At 39.6% G+C, this 18013-nt stretch overlaps 1 protein-coding gene across 1 annotated transcript; it reads left to right on the forward strand.

Annotated features, from left to right (window-relative positions):
- The first annotated feature begins 13508 nt into the window (after positions 1 to 13508).
- On the forward strand, positions 13509 to 17312 carry LOC126918149 (uncharacterized). Its single transcript, XM_050725792.1, has 7 exons — positions 13509 to 13718; positions 13851 to 13954; positions 14068 to 14160; positions 14230 to 14364; positions 15714 to 15828; positions 16188 to 16416; positions 17111 to 17312. Exons 1-7 carry the CDS (start codon positions 13605 to 13607, stop codon positions 17266 to 17268), a joined length of 948 nt encoding a protein of 315 aa, XP_050581749.1. The 5' UTR covers positions 13509 to 13604; the 3' UTR covers positions 17269 to 17312.
- The last annotated feature ends 701 nt before the right edge of the window (positions 17313 to 18013 follow it).

Raw genomic sequence — 18013 nt, forward strand, 5'->3', positions numbered from 1 at the left:
TCCCTCCACTCACCAATCCGTAAACAGCCACGCCAGAGGACATCTCCTCGTTGTTTTTCTCATTACTTTCGCGTGTCTTGACTAACTCACAAAGCAAAACCACTGCAGCTTCTTTCCAGGAATCACCGTAATAATCGTTCGACTAACGACGCCACTAAAAGTGGTGAACGCGCGTTCCTTCAATGAAAAAACGTCAACTCGCAAGACGCGGAGATAGGTGATAGCCTTTCGCGTCGCGGTAGCGATATCGGTTAAATCGGCTACGTAGGTAACACGAACGAACGGTGTCGAGAGACAGTTCGATCCTTTAGGACAAGAGAGAGCGAACGCAAGAGGTAATAATCGTTAAACTTCTACGTGTCGCTTCCAGGAAATTGCCATTCTGACGCGGTTCTGCCGAGGGACGTCAAACAAATCTCACGAAGCCATCTTCGACGCCAATTAACGGAACTCGCTTTCGAATTACAAGCAATTAGTCCCGAAAGAGGCAACGATGTAAGTTTCGATCGGTAGAGGTTTCAGGTAAAAATACCACTTCTCTGTCATATCTGTTGGTATCGTTCGTTCGCCTTCAACGGCAGTCGTTTGATCTTGAAACGAATTCAAACTTTTAGAACATGTAACGCGTGGCCAAGTATCGGCGATGTCAGAGACTAATCAGTCCTTTAGAATTCGCCGTTCGATATTTCATTTTTCCCAGACTCGGCGATATTCTCGCGACTCGCTGAAACGGAAAAGCTAGGAGAGAAGCAGAGCACCATGCAGTGTTTTAAAATGATCGTCTGACTACGAAAATGTCATGTGCAGACTAATGCAATGCAATGCAGACTAATATCGCTTGGCGTTCAACCATCGCTGTTATCGTATTTGATTTTTCATGTAGAATCAGCCGCGGTTTGCTGCAGAGCAGAATGGCCGAACTTTCGATAAAACTTCCAACGTTCGTAACTTTCTTAAAACTGATATTATCGATCATATTCGTATTACGCGATTCGTCAGGCTCGATACACGTCGACCATTGTCAAACAATGTTATAATTATTATATACGATGAAACTCTTTGATTGATCGTTGTTGATAATAGATTTTACGCGAACGAATTATTACACAATTTAATAATTCTCATAGGTAAATAATATTCTAGTTAAAGATCCTCGATAATATAGAAACTTTAAAAAAAAAACCAAGAATTAAGCGATAGAAAATGATCAAAATTACGATTTTTGCCAAGTCAGACAGCTATTCTCAAACACCGCGCGCCGATTCCACTCGCGAGTTCGCATCTGCGAACTAACTTCTCTCCGGCAGGCGTTCGTTCTCGTTTAGACAGCCTTCTCTTTCTCCCTTCGTTCGAACAACGAATAGGATCGTCCAGCAAGTTTTTCCAGTTTTTCAAACCTTACCGGCAACTTACTGCCAAGAATAACGGGCCATTTTCACGTACGTTCTTACGAATTTTAAGTAGCCGATTTCGTTGCCGAACAGAGTTCGAAGTTGGAACATTCACATGTGAACAGGTGCGCATTCAGGTAATCGAGAATTTTCGTACGTTATTCTTGTCACTGTCTGATTCTTACTACGTAAGCCATCGAATAAAAATGATGAGAAAGTAAGAAAAAATGGAAAAAGGAAAGTAAGAGAAAGTTATCGGTTATCATTCATTGATAGACGATGTTTAAATGTATTTTTTATTCTTATACAACGTCTCGTCTCAATAATTGTGGTATCCAGGAATTCAGGTAAACAATGGGAATTTTTCAATAAAATCAATATCGTAAATTTTATACTGTAAGAGGATTTTATTAGCGCAGATTAAAAGAGAAAGCATTGCTTCTGGTATATAACGCTGAAACGATTCCTCAATTAAGCTATATTCCAGATATTACAGCCATAACGTCACTTTACCCCCAAATTCCTTTACTTTGTAATTGCGTTGCTCTTGTCGCTTTGTGTTTCGCGCGCAATAATACTTACAAACTTAATTTACCACGTAATACTCGTATCGTCCAATTAATGGCAACGAGACGCAGAGTTTTATTACAAGAACCTTAAATACTCTTCATAGAAAACGGATAGCCATTATCAAAATTGACTCTATCTATTTTTTCTTCTTCCTTTCTTCACGACAATTCAATCGTCGACCGATTAATTCAATTAGGAAAACGTGGATCGAAATTGGAAAAAAATACAGTGATTATGCGAACAGTCGCCGATTGACGATGCGATAACATGGTCAACGTCAAAAACAGAACATTACGGTCTAATTAGTTGTGTAAAGTAATTAGTTCCGTTCGATGCGGCTCGTCGACGCGCACTGGTACAACCCAATGTCCTCTGAAAGCTTCAATACAACTGCAAATGTTATTAAAATCGACGTGCACCAAAGTCGATATTTTTGCAGCGAAATCGTCGTCTTTCAAACGACTAACGTCTTTCCGGGAAAATTGCTTTCGCTGTTTTTTCCTCCTTTCCTCCTTTCCACTCATCCTGGCGACAACTTGTACGCGTGACGAATCGTTCTTCGTTCGATCGAATCGATATTTCGGAATCTTTATGATAACCTCTATTATTATACTAATTAATATATATATAATAATTTATATCTATTATTTTTTTCATTTTGGTATTAATGGAAATAAAAAGAAACCTTTGAATTAATGTCGCTGCTAATGTCGGGCAATGTATCCATCGTATCGACGTACGACTAATGAAATTAAGGCCACTATGTCCGGTACAATTTATTAAAAAAGTTTGAATAATATCCTGAGAACATTTATTAGCTGCGGATAATACCCAGTTGGCTGTGTCCTGCGACAACGTTAAACCTGCCTTCGTAATTCAAGTTTATTTAAGTTTCGTTAGATTCGCGAATAAAAGTTCAATATTTCACGGCTTAAGCTGAGATCAGTTAAGTAACCGTGAATCCTAAACAAGAAAAAAGATCTTCCTTCTCCTTAACGTTGGTAAACCAACAACAAGAAACGAATATCTTTCTTCGTAAATGAACAAGCAACTCGCAAATAAATAAATCTTTGTACCAGCGTGAAAAGTTGATAAGATGATGAATACAACATCGAACGAAAGACACGCGGTTGAACGGATCATTAATGCTCGTCACGTTCTCCGATTTAAATTTCTTTCCGTAATCGATGAACCGAGCACAAGAGTTTTCACGCGTCGTCCACGACCAAGATGTTTGGCCTATTAATCAAGCAGAAGACTGGAGAATAGAATAGTAATAATAGGAGGATAAGGTGACGCGTGTGCAAGCGTAAATCGGGATGAAACTGTAGAGGATGATTGGTCGTGTGGTTTAAATGACGAGATAACTCGATGTTGAAACTACCAAATGTATTTAAAAATAATTAATAAATACAGAGAATGTTCGCTGAGACGCTCGATACTAACTGATTCGTTAAAGACTGTGTATCGATCGCTAATAAAATCGCTCGAGACTGAGACTGAAAAATTGCTCGTCTTACGATCGTAGTGGTCGGGGAAGTACTGGAAAATTAAAATTTGACTTTGTTTGACGCTTGCATGTAGCGGCGACATTGTTTTTCGCGGAGTTTATTTATTATTACATTATGTATGTCCTGACGATGTTGATACTCCGAGGAAAACAACATGATTCGATTTGTCTTCTAGCTCATGTGCCGCCACAAAACTGTTCGAAAAGAAGCAGACATTGAGTTCAAAGAAAGTACAGGGATGAATATTATCCGTGCGAATCCGCTCAACGACAGATACAGTTTTTAGAGATATAGGTTTTAGAGATAGTATAGCTTTTAATACCGCTCGGTTGGCAGGGTTGCGGCTAGCCATGAGGCTTATGGGATTTCCCATAAACGCACTTCCATGTGCGTTATACAGAACACGTTGCTGCCTTCCTGCGTGCGATTTTCTGTTCGAACGACGTGTCTGTGTCAGATATATCGCAGAAAATGGAGTATAATGGAACACTTGAATGTGGATTCATAATAACAAAAGATCAAAAGGCAATAAGAGCACAGCATTTAGATAAGAGTTTTAAGTAGACTTTAGTCTAGAGAAAAATCCAACACTTTGTTAAGAAAAGTATTTGGCTACGAAGGAGAATATAATTTTGTGAAGGTGTGGAAGATAATAAAGAACACTCGTTTAAAGCCATTTAAAATGATAAAATCTTTATCCTGATGAATTAAAAACTATTAATTTATGATGTGTGTTTTAGTATTGTTATTTTATGTACAAAAACCTCAGATGTATGTCATTTTATTCGTGCAAAGATAAGTGGAGATTATAGGATGTTAAGGTAAATAAAAAATTGAAATATGTATTCAATGGACCCACCTTTCATATCCCATGCATAGTATTTTCTGGCGAACTAGGACAGCAAGTGCAATTTTATCTTAGAATGTAATAAGTGCAAGGAAAAATAATAGGTACTAAGAGACACTTATATTCTTCCTATAGGTACAATGGCGTTCCGTTTCTCTGCAGATGAAGTAATAAATATTTAATATTTACGTTTCAGCGTGAGACAAAGAACCAGATAAAACACCAAAATTCAGCTATGGAATTCAATGCTGTACTTATCGTCCTAAATCTTCAAAATACAAGTTTAAAAAAGATGCTGGTCGAAGCAACACGAAATCGAAACTTCGACACTGGAAATTTGTCCAACTCTATGGATCAAAGAATAATGCGTGCACTGGTCCATGTTCAACAACAATTATTATAAGAACTGTTTAGTCCATGCGTATGCCATACGACAGCAACACGTTCTTTTATCTAAGAGAAACATTGATGTTCTGTTTTATCCAACTGTTGTGTTGTATCCTACTTTCCTCTATCCTCGTTCAAAAATATTAAGACACTTGTAAAGAGTGAGATAAACTTCAGACGTAATTAAAAAATTATTAAAGCTTTTACGAATTATTATCTAGTTTACAATTTATGTAAAGATAGATACAGTTCACAATATCTTAAGCTAAATAAAGAATTCATATTATAGATTCAATATTATAGATATAACAATATTATAGATGCGAAATAATAGATATATTCAATATTATAGATATAACAAATAATTATTAACCTATTTTATAACTGATAAATTACATTTGCAAAGGCTACAGCAGAAAGGAGGGAGTTCCAATATTTAAATTGTATTTTTATTGGAAGAGGAAAAAAGGTATAGGTTTTTTCTCATATTCAAAAGTGCAAATGTTTATTACTGCGAATATTAGTTGACTATGAATGTGTAACATGTTTGAAAAAGTTATTTGACTTTGATTGATTTCAAGTTGATTCTTGTTGCTTTGTTCAAATTATTGGAAAATCGAGCTGCCTTTTCATCGCAGCAATCATTCTCTGTATTTCCCATTTTTTATGTGACAGCAATTTTAAAATTCAATGCATTGCCAAACGATCTTACGTTACCAAAATTGTCAGTTCATCTATTTAGATTTTGATACAGAAAATATTATTTGTCAGAATATTAGAATATTGTTTGTCTTAACAATTATACCTTTGGCTGAAATTCCTAATATATTCATTTCATTTGTACTTAGATTATATAAATTATTACACGTTGAAAGGAAACGTATTTTATTGAAAATAGTGGAAGAATTTGTTTCATTTAAGAAATATATTTCACTTCCCTTCTGCTTTCTTTCCTCAATAACGATATATTAAATAACGAATACATAAACAAAGGAATGCGTGCATCATTCTCGTATTGTAAACGAACTGTATCTAAGAGAAAAGCATAGTCCAGAAGATATTTATAGAAAATCCCACCTTAAGACGCTTCGAGTCGAATCGAATATAACCCAAGAATATCGTAAGTTGTTCAACTTTTCAAGAAGCCCGACTTCGACGGTAAAGTACATTGGTAAATGTTGAGATCGCCGGACGATTCAACGACATTGGGAAGTTATGATTTTCCAAGTAGAAGTTGAAACATTCGAATGGGTAGTAGAAGTGGCATAATTATCGTAACTTTATACTCGCTGGAAATATCGCTAAGCATTTCTGCGATATTCGAGACACTTAAGAAATTTCGAGCATTTCGAGACAGTTACGGCTTCCGACATTCTGAAAACTGCGAAATTTTTGACAGTCGCGCAGCTTGTTAAGGCTTTCGCGGCATTCGAAGATTTCTTAGCTGGGGCAGCGAGTTACGGTCACCGTAGCACGTGACTAGCGAACTGTTTGACAAGCTGGATCGAAAAATGTTGGATATTTCTATCGTTGCGGAATAATATTGGACGCGATCAAAAGCTTTGGAGGGCCAAATTGCTCGAAAACTCGCGACAGAAGGAGAATGAAATAGCCATAGCCAGGGAATGGAGCGAAGGGAAGCGCAGTCGAAGGCGGAGGCTTCCGAGGGAAAATCGAAGCGGCACGAACGAGCGAAGAAGATGGATAGATGGAATAAAAAACGAGCACGACTGTCGCTATGGATCATAAGCAATTACGAAGGTAAGTTGATTGAACTCCGTTCTGTCGATAGATTAAACGAAAAGTCGCACGTGCTCCCGAGAATTATTGCGTGGATCGATTCCGTAAACGCGTAATTACCAAGCGGTGTCGTACGCGAATTGTACTGTCAAAATTACGACTCGTTGTTTCAATAAGCACTACCTCGTGCTGATCCAGCTAAAGTGCAAAACTCCGTGCGCTAATGAAATTCATTAAGTTGCTGGAAATTTTCTATTCGATGTTTAATCACAACGACGTAGGATTATTTGGATAGTCTCAGGTTCGACATTTTAAATTCACTCTTGAACTTTGTACAGGATAAATAATCTTTTTGTATATGTTGAGATTAGTTTTTAATACGGAAAGAAACGTCGTGTGATTTAAATCCGGCCAGAGGAAACGAAAAAACTATTCGAACAACTCTATGACAGGATGCTTTGAGCGAACAGATCGCATCTAAAAAGTTAGATACGCTTCGCTCGTGAAAGTATTTGGACACTTGGACTGTGTACAAAACTTTCATGTGCGCGCAGCGTGTAACCATTCAAATTTGACTTTTGATTTTTACCTTTGCATTCACGGATTGCCACTTTGTTCCACTGTATCAAACCGAAATTAAATATCGCCAAATGCACAAGCTCGACGCCGGATCGATAAACAGACAAAGGAAAACACAACCACTGTTCAAAGTCTCTATCAAAGCAACGATAACAGTTGGATTCGCGACAGCAACTTCATTTCTATCTTCAGCGTCGTTCAAAAGAGACCGTGAAGCAGCTTCGGAATATTAAATTTTTCGCAATATCCCGAATGCTACGGTCGATTGTAGTCCTTTTAATCTATACTTCGCGTGACTTCATCGCGCTTCCAGCAAGTGCAAACTGACGACGAAACGCAGCTGTCTTCTATTTTAATCGCTTATAGGCTTTAATCTGGCAACGCTCGTCTGAATTATCAAGTATCGGGGTAATCGAAACGTATGTGCGGAAGCAACCCACGGATATTAAAAATTGCGTGGAAAATACGAATAGAGACGATTACAAGTACGAAGGAATATCCAGTATTCTCTGTACGACGTCTTTCGCTAAATGGGAGCTGGTTATTCTCCTCTGTGGATTTCCTCGAGTTTTAGTTGAGGAAAGATACGTGTGATCGTCTGTTTGTAGGATATCTTCACAGACTTTTTTTTAAACGAAGTGGCGATTTAATCTTTTTGCTATGACTGAGCTACTGACCAGACTATGTCTCATAATTTATTGTGTTTGATAATAAACAATTGTAACGATTAACTGTAATATCGCGATATTTAATTCTGTTTGCTTATTTATATCATTAATTATATTTATTATAGTGTTGTTAATTGACCGATTTAATAATATCTAGATTATTTATATTTTATTAATAATCGCAACGGGATAGCTACATCAAATGTATTTACTGTTCGAATTAAAAAAAGTTCGATTAAAAGAAATAAAATACCATGTCGATAAATCGGTATATGAATTTTATGACTGCAAAGAGATTTTTAATTTCATTGAGATTTTATTGTCATACAGCGTATGAAATATTTGATTCCTACTCGTTCAAGTAAACTACGCGTTCACTCTTCGTTGAAATAAAATTAATCCACTACTAGCATTATTAAATTTGTTAAAACTGTTACTATGGTCGGAAAATATCGTTGCTTCGAATCTCACGATATTTTCGCGTGTCGACAATATTCCTAATTTTCGAAACTGATATCGCCAGGAAAAAGATTTTAGAAAATCAACGTTTACTAATGGCATCCGCTTTGAAAAGCATACCAACATCAATTATTTGTACAGAAGAACAAAGTTTAAGCTCATAAAGGAACATGATTCGGATTTCGCGTGTATGCGTATGCGTTGTACCATTGCAAATAGAATATCGGAGAACTGACAACATCGTTCCAAAGAAAAGATACACAGAACAAAGAAGCATAAAGTGATATGTAATTTTATATACGTTAAAACCGCAGGCAAATGATATAAGTTCTCGATGTAATCTATTTAATTAAAGGATCCAACTAGAACATCCGAACTAACATTTCGTACGTCACAATATCACAACGCGATACATCTAACAAGAAAAATCAATTTTTTATTCTGCAATTAAAGGCTATGTGTATTTTTATAGTTCTATCTTTAACGTTTCATTCATCAAATCTTCCCGTGTTTGACGTTTTCCTATTAATAAGTAGTAAATAAACAATAGATAACAAACGAGAAGGATCGTTTTTGTTACGGGCCTTTCAATCGCCAACGCGATTTCAAACAAAAGACATACGAAGCAAAGGAGCGAAAATCGATATACAATTTTATATAAACGATATTGCGTACAAGAAATATATGTACGCAATTCTCGTAATATGATTTAAAAAAGTCTATCGCGTTTAAACGATCGTTTCGTGTCATTCAACTTAACTACAATAAAAAATTAAAATAAATTTATGAATCGCGGAAATCAAAATTTCTCATTTCATAGAAATTTCACGAATGTAGGTTACAGCCGACGCTGATATCGGCTTCCAACGTTTCACGGATACCGGATATCTGGCATTAGGAGGAAAATGATTAAAGAAATGGCAATAACGAACAGATTCAACGGAGTAACATAGTTGTTTCATTTGGTATTCGGTGCACTTACGTTTTAAAGTTGGTCTTCGTCTTAGGAATTGCGATCGATCCTCGTTGCTTCTAATTGTAAGCTGCTGAAAGCTTAAGAGTATCGGACCAATATACATTTACAGACAATTGAAACGGTACATCTACCAATCTCAATAGAAGCAGATAAGCGCATAGTGGTCTGACGTGATAACACTTCACGCCGTCCCGCACCAAAGTACTTGTGCACCTTCCAGGTTGCGTTTACGTTACAGATGCGCAAACCTTCTCCCTAGCCCTACAACCTATTCTTGACCCAGAATTGGATTAGCTCGACGATCTCGAAATATCACCAACCGGCCAATAATAACGCAACCTCCTTATCTAATTACAATTCAGCGCCAAGACTTTGAATTTACTTTTGCATATGAAATAATAATTGTTATATCTCTGTTCATATTCTCGTTGTATCTACAATTGCTAACATCTTAGCTATTATACGTATAGTATTTCTTGTATCGAATAGAATTTCACACGAATTTCTCCCCGACACCTTATTCAAATTTGACAATTTAACGCATCCTATAAACATTCGACGAAACGCTGAATAATCTTGTTATTTATACACCTTATTAAAAATATATTTGTAATAGAATTTATCAAGAAATTAATACCGATAATTTATATTCCAAAATGATATATGCTCGAAGATAATAAAAAAGATTATGTTGAACACGATGAAGTGCATATGAAATAATAATTGTTATATCCCTGTTCATATTCTCGTTGTATTTTTATCATTACATCTACAATTTCTAACATCTTGGCTATTATACGTATAGTATTTCTTGTATCGAATAGAATTTCACACGAATTTCTCCCCGACACCTTATTCAAATTTGACAATTTAACGCATCCTATAAACATTCGACGAAACGCTGAATAATCTTGTTATTTATACACCTTATTAAAAATATATTTGTAATAGAATTTATCAAGAAATTAATACCGATAATTTATATTTCAAAATGATACATGCTCGAAGATAATAAAAAAGATCATGTTGAACACGATGAAAAGCGTTCTCATCCTTTTGAACGAAGTTTTCATCTACTTTGTTATATATATATATATATGTATGTATATAATAGCTCAAAGTACGGATGTACTATACACCCGACAAAAATTAAAATATCTCGGCTTACACAGGAGATCGTATTAGATTTCACGATTGACAAAAGACACCTTCCCTTTCCCAGAATAGTTACAACCAATCTCCCCGTGAAATGAACTACGGTACAGGAATGGGTTACAGCTACTTGCAGGTATACATGCGAGAAACAATGATTTCCGGAAGAGTGGACGCTAATAACGAGACTTCCTTTAACCGGAGCCAATAACGCCCTGTCCTGTGATCCGCAATTAAAATTTAATTAGAAACATCGGCTTATCCGGCCACGCGCTATCGCATATCCGTGTGTGCAAACTGTTTTGATACAGGTTCAAGCATCTCGCTTTTCCAACATTCTTCGGTCGTCTGGCGCCGAAGCGTGGAAAATTAGTCGTATCGCGAACGAAATTAAATCAACGATGATCCGTTAAAACGGCTTCGATCCGGCCATTCTATCCACGTTCGTTCTTCTGTCGTTCTTTTTAAGTTCTTCCAGTTGGACCTAAGAAAAGGATGATCGCGTGACTATTTGACAGACACGGGAATCTTGAAGATCGATTGATAGATCACCAGTATTTGGTATTATATAAATAAATTATTATTTAAATAATTATTTAACTTATCGAGAAACGTTTCGTTTGCAGTTCTTTCTTTAATTTTCTTTAATTAATTTACCGAACTCTACCTTCTAACTGATAGCTTTTATACTTTTAATTATAAAAAGGAATTTCAAACATTCGCTTTTAATATTCTTTTTTTGTCGCTATTTCATCTTTCACGTTTCCAATAAAGCATAATCAAGATATCCAAAAAATATCCTATCCTATATTACGCTGTGGAATACAGGATGCAAATTATTTCTTCAAAATTGGACGTCTAGTTGTCAAGATTTCGTGGCATTCGATATTTTCGGAAGATCAATTTCGAGGAGAACGTAAAAGGAATTTTAAGATAGCCGCATTAATCGACCATGTATACGTCTCTGATTTCCTCGATAAATTCGATGTTTTAATAAATCATTGTGACAGTGTTCTACGCGTGTAAAATCTTAAGCAACTCAAGCAACGAGAAACTCGAAAGAATTGGGGTACTCGCTCGAATAAAAGAATAAAACAAATTTCGAGAGCGGAAGGGAAAGGAGTAAAAAGGACGAATCGGATGAAAGGACAAAGAAATATAGCGATGCTGATGCGGAGGAAAGAAAGGAGAAATTTTTATTAACGCCTCCGCTCGCAGCCCTGCTTCTGGCTTTTCGCCGAGTCACAATACCAGCGACGTTTTTGCTGCTGAAATTCCGACACGGTCGCGGTGAGCATAACTCACTGCCGAATATGATATATTTCCCACGGTATCGTCGTGTATCGTGTCCCCGTTAAACCCGCAAGGATAGTTACCCGCGATAGTGATGGTCCGGAGGGGTGAAGAAGCGGCTGATGAAGGCTGGGGAAGGGTAAAGTCGGAGTAAAATCTTATCATCGATATCCACCGGGATTCCAAGTGCCAGGTAAACAGACTCGTATTTGAGATTTCCCATGCGGGGTTGACAGAGTAAGGGAACGTGGCTAGAGAGAGTTAGAGAACGGAAGGAGAAGGAGGGAAATGGTGGGAAGGATAAGTGAAACGCGAAAGAGGAAGAGGAAGAGGAAACTGGTTGTACCTAGGGATGGAGAAGAAGAGAGAGAATGAGGAAAAAGGAGAAAAAGAGGGGAGCGGTTCCGTGAGTGGCCCATGTTCGTGGACGGATGAAAACGAATAAAACCGACCGGATGTCCCTTAAGAGATCTTCATCGAGAGAGCTTTTGTACGTAATGCTGCAAGTCCGAATCGAGCACGAAATTACATTCTATCGCTGTTCTTTCATATTTCTTGTATCCCGAAATACCGATTCTCAAGCGGTGGAATCACCGATGTAATCTACTCGATCGAAAAATTTGATTTCGCGATTGTGCCGAACTAGCATGTACTTCGATCTTCGCCAAACGATCAAAGTTTTCTACGGTAGCATCTCCCTGTTTCTTCCTGTTATATCGGTTTCTTCTTTTCCTTTGCCTGTGTTCACGGTACGCGACACATTCCCCAAGAAGGATATTCGCATTGATCGAACAAAGTAATGGCGAATTGATGGCGACCAATTATCGAACCGGGACGCATTTCTTCGTTGCCATGAATTTTTTTATGAGAATGATCGATGATGCGAAATACAAACTGCGAACGAAGCGGCGACCGCTCTACGTCGAATAATAGGGGACACGTTCGCGTCGGGGGAATACCTACCGTATTTATTCCGTGTGTCGGTATTATTAATTGAAAATCCCCTATGCTTCCTGACACGGCCAGTGTTCCATATTTTCGTGGATTGTTGGGAATAATCTGACGCCGAGGTAATTCTCCCGTGGAAACAATATTTCCTTTCACCGGGGAACCGCGGCCGCGTTTTTCCACTTCGAGCCCAACTATTCGCCAACTGTTGCCAGCACATCGGCCGAAACAACGTCCTCGTTACCGAATACTCATCGAAATTCGAACAAGGACAAAGTACGGGGCCCGTAAAGGAGCTGCCATTAATATCAATGTCCATTAAGGCGTGTCGCTCAATACGCGTTGTCTCCTATCTTTTTCCGATTTCCTCGCACAATGAAAATCCTATGGTACGCTTGCTTCTCGAACCTTTAAACGGAATTCGAGATACGGTTTATTATAATTGAATTTTCTTGCTTAGATTTTAACCAAAGACCGTATAGAGAAAATATGATAAACTTTTCTTTTCTATCGTTAACAAACTTCTCAAGTTGCAGCTTAAAATTGTAAAATGTCTATCGTTTTCTGAAATCTGTAGTTACGATAATACGATGACTTTACGACACAAGGATAGAACGAAAGGCTACAAATTCACAGGGTTTGCGACTAATCGAGAATTTCGAGATATTCGTTGAAACGCGGCCGAATTACGTGCTATTTTTCATTTGTCCTGGTCGCATGACGTTCTTGCATTTCGAAGGCGATTCTCAGACGGACATGTCGCGTCCAAATTAAGGGTTAGACACGGAAGAAAGTTCCGCGCTGGTAAATTACATCAGTGGCCCAATTCCTCGAGCTTCCTCTTTCCTTCTTCTCCTTCGTTTTCAAATCCATACATCGCACGGATCGTTGGATTAATTAAACCTGAATTTAATTAAACAACCTGCAACGCGCCGCTGAGAGTCAAGCGTTAAATAAACAAAGGTCGGGGTGCAAGGATTCGAAAGAGGCAGTGGGAAAGAAAATCGTAATCGAGGCCAACCGCGTGTTCCTGACTAAGGAAATTGATAGTGAACCAGGGAACGAAGTTGGAAGAACGCAAACATGCTGACCGACAGGATCAAATACGCCATGGACCATTTGTCCCACAAACAACACATTTCTCTATTGGCACGACCTAATTGGAGAAGAACGCAAACAAGGAACGCGCATATTTTGGTGAGTATCGCTCTGCATTTTCTCCATCGAGGCGATCAATGTCGAGAAGAAGTCAAACAAAGAACTCGCATACTCCGGTGAGTATATCTGCTGGCTTTTTCCTACGATCGGGTAACGTCGTATTTTTATCAGGCGAATCCTTACGGCATTCGGCGAACAGCGTTAAAAGGACGAGCATCGAAAAGAATCAAAGCGATGGCGCGGCCGAAACACGTTATCAAAAAATACGATCCAACGTGAGTAATTATGCATTCACGCGATACGTATCCACGAGGATCGATACGGTCCGCTCGGTTCTTTCAAAGCTAGCAGAGACGTAGTTGCAAACTGGTTTCTCGTCTATCCATAGAAGAGCACCACCACCGTATCCGCGAATCCATCCGAAAACGCTCGCGGCTAAACCCACGAAACGCATCCACGACTTGGCGTTGCCTACAAAGAGGTGATCTTCTTTCCGCGAGACAGGCCGGAACCTCGAAGAGAATTAACGAATTGCTCGTTCCCCGATCAGATTGCTGTTGGCGAACATGAGATTTCCCACTAGCAGCGGCAACATAGCCGAGACACTATGGAAGGTTCAGAAATCGCGCTACCGGAAATATCGATTCTTCTGCAACGCCAGACAGCAGCGCGAGATGAAGAAGAAGTGAGTTAGACAGGCACATTTATCTAAACGTTGACTACGTTCTTGAAAGTGATATACAGTAGCTCGCCAGACTATTCAGACACGTACCTGCCACGGAATATTTTGCAGAATGTATTAAGCATATTGTACGAAACTTTTTGAAATTTCATTAGCACTGGAACGAGACAACGAATATTTTCCGTATACGTTTACGAATTGATTTCAAATTTTTTCGATACAATCGTGAATTTTACCCGAGCAATCGTGTTCCGTTACAGCGCTAACGAAATTTCGAAAAGTTTCGTAATACGCGCATAATATGTTCGTAAAAATTTCCTGTAACAAGCGTTGAAATACTTTTTTTTCGAAACGAGGTTCCAGCAATCTCACGATCTTCGGTGTATCCTATTGTAGATCGTTTCTAACTGTCGCGAAAAATTGCGAATTTGAATCATCGATCAATTTTACGATCTCGCTTCGATCAAGTATACGTATTTTGCATCGCGAGGAGGAAGCAGCTGCACGACTGTTCGTCGCGAAACGAAAGAATGACATGGCCTTGCAAATGACATCGAGAGAACGTCGACTGCAAGCGTCACGGGGAATGACGCGTAATCGGATTGTCCTTCGAACGTTTCACTCTCGCAAATGCGATCTCGTAAAGTCGGATTTGGATATCGAGCAAGGTCGTTTCCTTTCTCGCGCCCAACGAAGACAGGATCCTCGTTTGTCCGCTAACGCCGTACTCCAGCGTAATTCGCGTCTCGCGTAACGTAGCAAGTTCACGAATGCAATTATCTACTTTCGAGGCGGTCTACTCTTTGATCAACTTTTCCCTTCTTGGGATTAAAGCGGTAAATTGGAGGTTGCGGGAAACGGAAAAAGTTGGCGAACGATTCGGTATCGCTGTTGGAACGATGGGAAATCATCGACGTGCCACGAGAATTTATCTTCCCTCTTTTTTTCCTCTGGACATCGCACGAGGTTTAACGAGAAACCAGATATTGGCTTTCCACTTTCCATGTCGACTTTCCTGGGATACCTAACGTTACTATTAAACTTGGCGCGCAACTCGTGAACAGTTAGCAGACACGAGTACCCTAGATGTAATTATTAATAGTGCCCAAGGGTGTGCCGAAATTCACCAAACAAGTAGAAGCGCATGTTGCTTCCTCCTCCTCTCGGCTCCTTCACACCCTGCTCTTTCATTTTCCCGTTATTCCCGATACCGAGCGAAAACTATCCGCACAATGCGATAATTGCGCAACAGAGAGGAACCTGTTTCTCGTTGCTCGTTCCTGGGAATAGCCTAAATTTCATCCTGGTTTTCAATTTCACTTTTTACCTGGTCTCAATTTACCGGATCGCAGGCAAAAAATAATGGCGAAATTGCGCCGAGTGATCAAGCCGGAAGAATGGGATCAGCACATGGAGTTGTTGGAGATACTGGCTGCTCCTAAAGTTCCGCCCAGGCCTAGATTGCCTGTAAGAGCGTTACCAAGTTAGCGTAATTTAAAAGGAAATCACCGAGTCGAGAGACGAAGTTTTCCAAGTTATATACCGGTGGAACGAGGCGGAAACGAAAATGGTCGTCGATCGACGTACGCAGATCCTTCGACGCGGCGTGCCTTGTCGTTTGATAAACGACAGATTCCACCGGTGTTGCCGGTGAAAACGTCGATGAAACGTAACGGGGACACGAAAGGGACGGGGAGAAAAACGAGCGTTCGTCGTTGCGCTCGTCATACAGTAGAAACCGAGTAGAAACCAAGTAGAAAGAGACGCGGTAACAAAGGTTCGTTTCGACGACAGAGATCGATACACAGAGTAACGGTGAATTGCAGGGTAAAAAGAAAAAATGGAGGCCGGTCAACATGCGGAGGATCGAAGAATTGTCGACGCCGCCAGTGAGAGAGGTACCGCCACCCAAGGACCCATCCGAAGTACCAAGAAGCGCTCTCACCTACAGGATCACGAAACGTCTCCAGAAGATTGCATACCCGAAGACAGTACCGGAGATTATACCGCCACGGATCCTCGGCAAGGTTTCCCCGGGCGCGTTGAGGGCCGTAGGTACGCGCTAGAATAGCTCGGCTTTCCTTTCTTCTCTCGGATTTTTCTTTCGTCGAACTTACCACTCAGCGGACTCGTCGTTGGTTCTACCAAGGGATTTTCCAGCGTCAGAAATCGTTCGCGTGCTTACTTAAGGAAGTTAGCGCAGAAAATGGGCAAGTTGAAAATTCCGTTGTACGTATAAACGGAGGAGCGCGGCGAATCGAAACGCACGCTGAATGTCGGCAAGTTTGAGAGAAATTTAACCGATCCTGGTCCGAGATTCGGTTTAATTTCTCTCTCGTATTTCGAGTCAGCGCGGTTTCGCGAACCGTGAAACGGCGAAGAGTAATTAAAACGATGTTTTCCACGATTAAACGGCCGAACGAATATGCGATGTTTCACCAGCCAAGTCGTCCGCTTTCGAATAAAGAGAGATCACTTCCCCTCGACGAGGCACGAGCCACGACCGTTTGCCTGGCAAATGTAAATTTCCTTCGAAATTTCCTCATTAGCAGGCGACTACGTTTCCGCGAGATAAGTTTGCGGACCTAATTCTTTGCGTTAGCCAATTAGCCGGTGCGTCCGACTAAACGGCCTTTTCTCTACTGCTAGCGTTCCGCCGTCACTGCTGAATTAATTCTCTTCCGTGCCATTTGTTCGCCTTAAGTGCAAGCGTTAGAGGCGACAGGATGCATGGTGTTTAATTTTGCAGCTACCCCGAGGACGATAATCCTGGCGAAGCCGGTTGAACGGCCAGCAGGGATGGAGACGGATCTTCGAGAAGACGCTTTCACGGTCTCGCCGATGGCCTTAAAAGCCAAGTGCTCTAGGCGGCTAAAATTTTTAGCCCGTCCTAAGAGAAGGAGATAAACTCTGAATTAACACCGATCGCAATTGTGGAACAATAGCGCGTAACTTTCGTCCTCTACCATAACGTCACTTGTCACCGTACATTGTCCCTTATGCCGAATATAGAAAACGTTAGAAGTTTACTATTCTTTTGTACGTGTGTAACGTGTACTCTTGTTTCGAGTACTGTTTGCTTCCTTCGAATACGTTCGTGAGCCATAGGACGTAAAACTATCCCATGCTAAGTATTCGAACATTTTCGTCAGCCACCGTATGACCTTAACCCTTTGTACTCTGAATTTTATTTCAATTTCATTACCAGCAGCTGCCAACCCTTTTAAGTGTTTTATTTGAAATTTACTTTAACTAAAAAATAAGACAATTTAACTAAATAAAGGAAGAAAGAAATTCACTTAAATACCAGTTTTATTCACACTATTGTTGTATTTTGTAATTTTTAAGTGTATGATATACCTTTAAACAATTTCCAGCATGCAATACTGGTTTTCTTTCACGTTTCACAAAAAAAGGTGGACATGAAAGAACGTGGAGTGGGCTCGAGAAAAGAGCTCCTGAGATAAAAACTGATGTCGAGTCACACTCGACATAGAAGTGCAAAGGGTTAATGGACCACGCATCGACTGAACGACGTATCAACGTATCCCATCGGTAGTCAGTGTTTCGAGAAACAATGGTCCTACCCGGATAACTACAACGACACGAGTGTCTAATTTATGTTTGGAAATTATTTGACGTTTCACGCACC

This window comes from Bombus affinis, chromosome 7 (assembly GCF_024516045.1).
Source record: "Bombus affinis isolate iyBomAffi1 chromosome 7, iyBomAffi1.2, whole genome shotgun sequence".
Classification (NCBI taxonomy): Eukaryota; Metazoa; Arthropoda; class Insecta; order Hymenoptera; family Apidae; genus Bombus; species Bombus affinis.

Bases quoted from the DNA above. Each gene is read 5' to 3' on its own strand.
- LOC126918149 (XM_050725792.1), top strand. From the start codon at position 13,605: ATGCTGACCGACAGGATCAAATACGCCATGGACCATTTGTCCCACAAA. The intron at 13,719-13,850 runs GTGAGTATCGCT...TATTTTTATCAG, and splicing joins CAAGGAACGCGCATATTTTG to GCGAATCCTTACGGCATTCG. The intron at 14,365-15,713 runs GTGAGTTAGACA...ACCGGATCGCAG, and splicing joins CAGCGCGAGATGAAGAAGAA to GCAAAAAATAATGGCGAAAT.